Source organism: Pezoporus flaviventris, unplaced genomic scaffold (genome assembly GCF_033815535.1).
Source record: "Pezoporus flaviventris isolate CSIRO_AGI_PZ_B2104156 unplaced genomic scaffold, CSIRO_AGI_Pfla_v1 ptg000072l, whole genome shotgun sequence".
Taxonomy (NCBI): Eukaryota; Metazoa; Chordata; class Aves; order Psittaciformes; family Psittacidae; genus Pezoporus; species Pezoporus flaviventris.
The window spans coordinates 2,411,722-2,419,834 of NW_026892620.1; the positions used below are offsets into that span (position 1 = coordinate 2,411,722).

The window sequence follows — 8,113 nt, forward strand, 5'->3', positions numbered from 1 at the left end:
CAGTGATACAGTGATACTGTCTCTATCATGATTAATGCCACTATTTACCTTGGAAAAGAACTTGGATTTTGGACAAAAAATATAGGAATAATTCTATTCTCTTCTGAAAAAGAGCTATACTAAATAGCATCTCTATTTTCCAGCATTAAACCAAACTTAACAGGACCCATAATCAGACCTGGAAATTTAACATTTCCCAGCATTCACTACACGTTTTAGACATCATGTAATGGTGGGGTATGTAATAGTCTGCAAAAAGCTAAGCAGTTCATCTTTCCTCCCTGAGGCAGGATTAAGTACGTATAGAGGTTTTTAAGAACAGGTTAGACAATCCTTCACTTAAGATTGCATACCCTTTCTAGCCACCCTAATTGGGTGCTCAAGTACATTGAAAATTTTACCTAAAACCTGACCTAGATTTTCGTTTTTCCAAATTCTTGCAATAATGACACTGAAATGATTAATTCTTGCAATAAAGACACTGAAAACATTTTCTTTTCCTATCTGTAGCATCTTCTTCCATTTCTGAAGTTTATTATCATACATCATTCCTCCCTTTTCTACAATAACCTACGTCTTTCAAAAATGAGGCTTGTTCTTAAACGTCTTATTCTCATTCTGCTCCCCTAGACCTCTCAAGATATTCACCAGTATTCAGGTGCTAGTACTTCTTCACTTACTTGATTTCTCCCCCAAAAGCTAATATTAAACAACTGCACTTGAGTAGCTCAATTAATTTGAACTGTTTCAATTTCATCTAGTTTAGCATTCCCCTTTCATTTTCTTCCCACTTATATGGCCTTTCATTCCCTGAACTCTGCTATCTGCAACGTACTTGGCCACTCTTATCTCTTCCAGGCAAGCTCTGAGCAACTACGCATTTCTGGTTACTTCTCTGCGCATTAAGATGTTTTTCAATTGCTTCTGAACTACTACAACTCTCTACAAGGTTAGTTTGTTAAACCGATCACTATTTCATGGGAGTGCTCGCTATATGAAAGCTAACACAGTCATATTAGATTGTAACCTGCTGGTTAAGAATTTGAATTGTGTCACTTTTTATTAGCTTATATGCTCTTATTTTTTTGAGGTTTGTTTTTTTTCTCTGAAGGGGATATACATGCGAATTTGAATATGGAGCAACATCTTGTCTTATTTTCAATACGGAAATGTGAAAGCCCCATTTTATTAGGTATTAACAATGAATTACATCTTAAAGGCAGAACCTGTTTAAATTTTGTTTAGAAGTATTATAAAGAGTAAAGAGTAAATACAAGCCTGTTTTCACATACACTAACTAGCATCTTTTGGTAGATAAACAATAAACATTTACAGAGACTGAACCATCTTCACTCCCTTGAATACAGATGATGCCTCCTTGAACTCAAGAAGGTAAATGCTAGCTGACTACAACAGCCAATGACAAATCTGTCATCTGAATAGTATTTGCTGTTTTTTTTTAAATCAATTCAAAACCAAGTTTAGTGTTCAGTATGAATGCACATGACACCAAAAGCCCAAGTACTTTTAGGAACATAGTGAATTCTTAATATTAATTACTCTGAATAAATGGCTGCAGATCTGAAGCCAGTTTATGCTTTTGCATCTACAGAAAAACACAGCCTAGGCTTGACGTACAGTGTAAAGTTTCATATATTCATTAATGCCAGCTATTATAAAGAATGACCTCGCTTGCTTTTGTTAACAGAAACAAAGATACTCTATGAGCTATGCTTCCACCTATGATGTGCTACAAACATACTTACATCTTTTGCCATGTTACCAAAGACTAGAAATCAGTCCTCTTAAAGTCTTGACGGCTGCAGGACACAGAGACAATGGTGCTATTTTCTGGAAAACAAGTAAAGACAACATCAGCTGTTAAAAATGAAAGGAGGGAAAGTTTTTACAATTATTGACTACTGCCAAATACAATTCAGCGTTCAAAGAACCGGTTTTCAAGAGGAAAAAGTTTCCTGTCATCACCAATTCATTCCCTAAGCCCCCCCCCCCCCCCGATCACGTGTAAGAAACCCTCCTTTCCCGACAGCGGGGCTGAGCCCCGCGCGGACCCGACCCCAGCCGAGTCCCTGTCCAGCTGCGCCCCTTACAACACCGCAGCGCGGGGCGCGGCGGGGGAAGCGATCCCTCCCTTGGCCTCCTCCTCCTCCTCCCCACCCCCATTTCTAGCAGCAGGCACAAGTAGGCCCCAGGGGCCAGCTCCCCCTCGGGGCCTTGCAACCCCCCCCCCCCCTTCTTCCTCCTCGCTGGCAACCGGGCACACAGCAGAGACTGGCAGCTGCCACCCCCCGCCCCGGGCACCACGCGCCCCCCGACCAGGGCCTCACCGCCCGAGCGAAGCCCTAAGCCCCGCGCCGCCTCCCCCCGCCCCGGTAGCGAGGGGCCGCGCTAATCGCCTCAGAGGCGGCGGGGGCACGACGAAGGGGGGACGCGCCCGCGCGCCGGGCTGCACTGCCGGCGGTAGGGGGAGGGGAATGGGGCGCGCGGTCCACCCCGTCCCCATCCTCCTCGCACAACCGGCGGCAGCACCCCCTTCCTCCTCCTCCACAACCCCATCCCAACCCCTCTGTGCTCCCCATCCTCCTGCTGCAGGCCGGCCCAGGCTGCCCGCACCTGAGCGGCCGAAGGCGGAGAGCTCCGGCTCCATCCCCCGCCGCCGCCCGCAGACAGGGACCCAGAGCGCGGAGCGGGAGCAGCACCCCCCTCCCGCCGCCGCGCTGCTGCCGCCGCCGCCGCTGCTGCTGCTGCCGCTGCGGAGGCGCCCAACTGCACATGTGCGGCGGCGCGCGCGCGGGCCTGGCGAGCCCGGCGGGAGGGGGCAGGGGAGGAGGGAGACCAACGGCCCCAACGGCAGTTCGGGCGGGGGAATGGAGGGGGGGGAGAGCGCGGGGGGGCAGCCGGCTGGGTCCGCCCCCCTTCCCCGAGCTCCGGGGCGGGGGGAAGGGGCATGAGGAGTGGGGGGGGGTCTCAGCCGGCGGCGGGCGGGCTGTCACTTCCCAACCCGCCTCTGCCCCCGCCGGTCGCCAGCTTGGCGGGCTCCCGGCTAGTCACTGCCCACACATCCCCCTCCCAACACACACATACACGCACCCGGACCGCCCCCCCCAGCCCGCCCGCGGCCCCACACACCTGTCCGCTGCCGCTGTCCCGGCCCGCGCCCCAGCCACCGAGGGGCTGCACGGGGAGTGTGGGGGGGCAAAGGGGAGTGAGGGGGGCAACCCCTCCGCGGGACGCGCGCGCTCGAACCCGCCGCTCTTCCCTTTTTTTTTTATTTGAATTTTTTTTTTTCCTGCAAACGGGGAGGGGGTAAAAAAAAATTAAAAAAAAAAATAAAAAAAATTGAAACTTACACTTTTGTGCGTCCCCCCGGCGTGACGCTGCGCGCTGACGTCACGGGGTGTAGCGTGCCTTGCACGGGCACACGCGGAGCGGCTAAGCCAACCGGCCGCGCGCTCCGCGGGGAGCAGGGAGCATGCGCGGGAGTTTCGCGCCTTCCGACTCGCCGCCCTGCGGCGCGAGTGCGCGGGAAGCATCGGCGCGAGATCGGTCTTCGGCCTGTAGAGCCGCGCCGCCAAAGGGCGGGAAGGCGGCCGGCGCCTCCGTGTCCCGTATCGCTGCGGGACACGGGGCTCCCCGCCTCGGCCCCGCCGCCGCGGGCAGGGACGCGCCGGGCCGAGGAGCGAGCTCTCGCCGGCCTCGCTGCCGAGCAGGTTTCTGGCGGCGCGGGAGCCGGCACGGCACGGCACGGCACGGCACGGCACGGCGGTGTAGGTGGTTGCCACAACATCCTGCCGGTGCTTCCTCCTCACGTACTGCCTGGCCGTTACTTCAGCAAGTTGGCTGACAGTCGCCATTGCTGAAATGAGGCTTTTGTAGTAATCCAAGCGGAAGTTTGCTGTTACGCGGCCGCTGGACCTCACTGTGAATGAGGCCAGACCTGTACTTGTGTGAATTTCTGATATCTCCAGGGTGTGAAACCTCGTGTGCTGGCTTGTGTGCAGTGACAGCCATGGGGATGGTGCATGTTAGCTACAGGGTGTGATGTAATTACACAAGAATGGTGTAATTCCTGGCAAAAAAAAAACCTTGCAGGGTGCATAGTGGGAGCCGCAAAGGCAAACCTGTAGTGGCGGATAGAACCATAGAATGGTTTGGGTTGGAAGAGACCTTTACGGTCATCCAGTTCAAACCTCCCTGCCATAGGCAGGAACGCCTTACACTAGACTGGGTTGCTCAAGGCCAGGTCTAACCTGGCCTTGAACACTGCTGGGGATAGGGCAGCCACAGTTTCTTTGGGAGCCTCCCCTTGACTGGAACATTGCAGCAAAGCGACAAACCGAAAAGCTGGTGTTGGTTACAGGAGTGTGTATATGACACTTTGATGGAGTGGGGGAAGCTGCACATGGTTGTACATGCAATACCAAGCATGTTAGGTACAAGGCTGTTAATAATGTGAGCAAGAGGGGAGCAGGAAGTAAAAGGGTTGGTTTTTTATCTAAAGGTGTGGTGCTTTGTAGTCATGCCTGGGAATGGAACACTGGTAGGGAATAGAAGATGCAACCAGCAGAGACGCTATATAGGAACAGCAAAATGAGTTAGCACAGATGTCAGAGAAGACACATTTCATCAGTTGACTCTCTATTTAGGTACTTCTGTATCTCAATTTTTAATTTAAGGCATTGGGGAGTTGTGTTTTATAGTAATGAGGAAATGAATGCTACCTTCATTTCTCAATAGCAATGTCTGAAGTTTTTCATTCACAGTAACCTGCTGCTCACTGCTGTGGGGTTCCGTGGCAGCTCACAGAATCACAGTCAGCTAGATTGGAAAAGACCTTTAAGGTCATCAAGTCCAACCATTACCCCAGCATTGCCAAGTCTACCACTAAACCATGTCACGGCCTCATTACACAATTTTTTAACGCTTCCAGGAGTGGTGATTCCACCACTTCCCTGGGCAGCCTGATCCAATGCTTGAGCACCCTTTTGGTGAAGAATTTTTTCCTAATATCCAATCTAATATCCCCTGCCACAGCTTCAGACTTTCCTGCCATCCTGTTACTTGGGAGACCAGCCACCTCCTTGTTCCATCTTCCTTTCATGTAGGAAAGTAGCCTGCTCTGGTAACAACTATTATTACCCCATTGCTTCAGTCTTCTTGACTAAGCTCGATGGCAGTGGACATCGAAGAAAGATGGAGATAATGAAAATATGTTTATAACTTTTCAGAAAGAGGCAAGGACTTGAACACAAAGCCAAGAAGCACCCAAGCCAGCTGCAGAATAAGGCTTCCTGAAAGACAACATCTCCAGTTGACAGTGCTGCTCTCCATGCTGTGGGTCATACAGAGTCAGTTTAGACTCACAGGCACAGTACATACCTTAAGTCCCTGCCCAGGCTGCCCACACACCCTTTTATGTTCATTACAGAAACAAAACTGTGAGACAGCTGAACAAGCACAAACAAGAGGGGCGGGCCTGGTTTGATAGCATTTATTTTGACATAAGACTGACTGCCCCAGCATACCCACTCCCAGGTGGTTTTTATGAGAGGGCTGCTGACAGCTAATTTGAAGTATTTGTACCGGTGGAAAAGCCTTCAGCGTTTCTCTAATCTCTGAGCACACCTCTCAGGCATTTTGGAGCTTTAGGACTTAAGAGTGAAAGGCTATTCCACTTCACAACTAATTAAAGTGTGCTTGAAAAGGAGAACAGATCACAACTGTAACCAGCATTAGTACAGCAGAACCTTGCAAGACACAAGAAAACTCTTTCAAGAAGTTACCTATCTATTAACCAAAGATGAATGCCAGAGGACATGCACGTGGATATATTTTGACTGATACTTTGCTTGAGAACTGGAAGTCTGCCATCGTAAGAGAGGGACCTATGCAAGCTCCAGGCTTAAAGAAACACTCAATACCAGTAGACAAGTAGGTTGTTGACAAGCTTGTCAGCATCTGCCCTGGTTGGGAGGTAGCATCTCCCAATTCTCAAATTTCTGCTGTATTTTAGGAAATAAACACAGCTTGGTGCCATAACCTTGAAAGTATTGCCATTCCCTGATCTATATTTTGCCCCCAAGGCAGGACTGATTGTCCCTAAACCGCTCTGGTCACACCATCATCCAGTTTGCTCTTTGTCTCCAGCCATCAGGAGTTTTTTCTTGGTCACCGCTGTCTTCATGCTGTTTTCCCCACTGGGCAGTAGTAACTACTCGACAAGAGGTAGTGGGAAAGCAGCAGAGAAGCATGTCTCTTGGACTACTCCATGGAGCTGGGAGAGAGGCACGTCTTTCCCTTCTGCCTTTTGTTTCCTTTAGGGTGGGTGTGGTGGGCCATGCATCTCCCAGCTTAGGACATCTTCCTGCTCTTCCTTCTCCCTTCACTAAATCTGTTGGGTTCCTTCTTTTTAGGTCATCTTAATAGTGGATGTCTGGTACCTGCTGCTCCTTACAAGCTATTGTTGTTTCCCACAAAGATGTTGATGCTGTTAATGTGGCTCAACTCCTGTTACTCGGGGGTCCAGTTTCCTCCACCTCTGGCAGTACCCAGGTGTTGGAGCACTGCCAGGATTGCTTACAGAGAAGAACTGCAGATTCCTTCCCTAGACAAACCTCAGGAGTGCTTTTGTGGTTAAAGTGTTTCTGGGTTCGCTCCAGCAGGCAGCAAGACCACACTAGGTTTTCCACACCCTCTGTCAAGCAGCATCATACAGTGCTATTCTGCATGCGAGGCACACCCACACGTGCCTCTGCCCACAAAGCAGGGGATGTCCAACTGTAAAAGAAGTAAAATACAACATATTGTGAGGCAGCTTGCTTCTCATCTTTGAGGATTATAGGAAATAGGAATTCTTACAGCTTTTAGAAAGCTATATATGCCTGTGGACTGGGCAACCATGACAGCGGTTCTTGAGCCGTTGTAGACCCACATCAGTCACAACTGCAAAAGCCTACCTCACAGCTCCTATTAGATGTCTTCCTACTAAGGGACTGAAACAGCCTGCTTTGTACAGGATGAGCTGTAAGTAGGGTGGTTGTGGGTCCATACATACCAATCTGACACAGGGGACAGGAAAGTGACTCAAAGTATGAGCACTGCCCATGCTATCAAAGTGTTTTGTTTCCTTCACCCTCATAGGCAGCAATGACCAACGGTAGCAATTAAGGGGTAACGTACAAGAACTCGAATTTTCAGAGAGAAAGCCACACAAAACAAGCAGCCAGTTGCACCCACCTCCAAAACAAACCAACCGAAAAAAAACCAAGCCAAACCTAAATCAGTTACACTGAATGAATTCCACTCCCTTCAGCTCAGCTTCACTGCAGAAATATTCTCTCGTCACTTAGGATATTTCTATCCCATATCAGCTTTTCCGTATTCAAATGATGCTAGTCATTAGCTAGAAGAATGGTAGAACCACAACAAGCTGAAACAAACATTGTCAGAAAAGACTGCCTGTTCTTCAACAAATCGGTAGATTTTCCTTTCAGGGCTTCTGGATCTCTGCTTTAATTTTACCAATTTGACACAGAATATTCCAGAGTACAAGTATCAGGTTCCTGAAAAGCTGCAATTGTATCTAAGTTGTCCAATTGTGAAATACTCTCCTCATTTTCCATACAGGCACAACTGATCACTCAGAAATAAGGTCTGTTGTTTCTGTCCTAAGACTGTATCATGAGATCACCCCATTTTGACATGGAATCATGCATGGCGCCATTTCAGGAAACATTTACAGTATCTCAGTACATCTGATTGTAAACAAATTTATCATATGTCCAATAGGATTAGTAATTTGAACTTGCATCTAATAATCAGGCAATCCAAATCTACAGAGAGGCACAGAACACTGATACTCAGACGAGGCTCCTATTTCTCTTTCCCCAGTTCTCCTAAAGCCTAGCCAAGTCATGATTGAATCAAAAATTCTTTGGGAAAGAAGTGACGGACATGATACTTGCTTTACTTTTTGGACATGGTATCAAAAGGACTCTTCACACAACTACTTTAAAAGGTAATCAGGAAAATGTTTTCTTTGAGAGACACAAACCATCAGTATTTCCTACTCTGGAAAGTTCCAGTTAGGAGA

At 48.7% G+C, this 8,113-nt stretch overlaps 1 protein-coding gene across 4 annotated transcripts in view; it reads right to left on the minus strand.

The window, feature by feature from the left end:
• The window catches only part of TFDP1 (transcription factor Dp-1), a 46,205-nt gene extending 42,693 nt beyond the window's left edge, over window positions 1-3,512 (minus strand). For 2 of the 4 annotated variants that reach the window (XM_061472725.1, XM_061472722.1), the window contains exons 1-2: window positions 2,635-2,793; window positions 1,767-1,851 (exon numbers count right to left, since the gene is read on the minus strand). In XM_061472725.1, the coding sequence (XP_061328709.1) occupies window positions 1,767-1,778 (12 nt within the window). In that variant the 5' untranslated portion in view covers window positions 1,779-1,851; window positions 2,635-2,793. Of the gene's footprint in view, window positions 1-1,766; window positions 1,852-2,348; window positions 2,369-2,634; window positions 2,794-3,371 lie in introns of those variants that run through there. The other 2 variants (XM_061472723.1, XM_061472724.1) reach the window with 2 other exon arrangements.
• Between the last annotated feature and the right edge of the window lie 4,601 nt (window positions 3,513-8,113).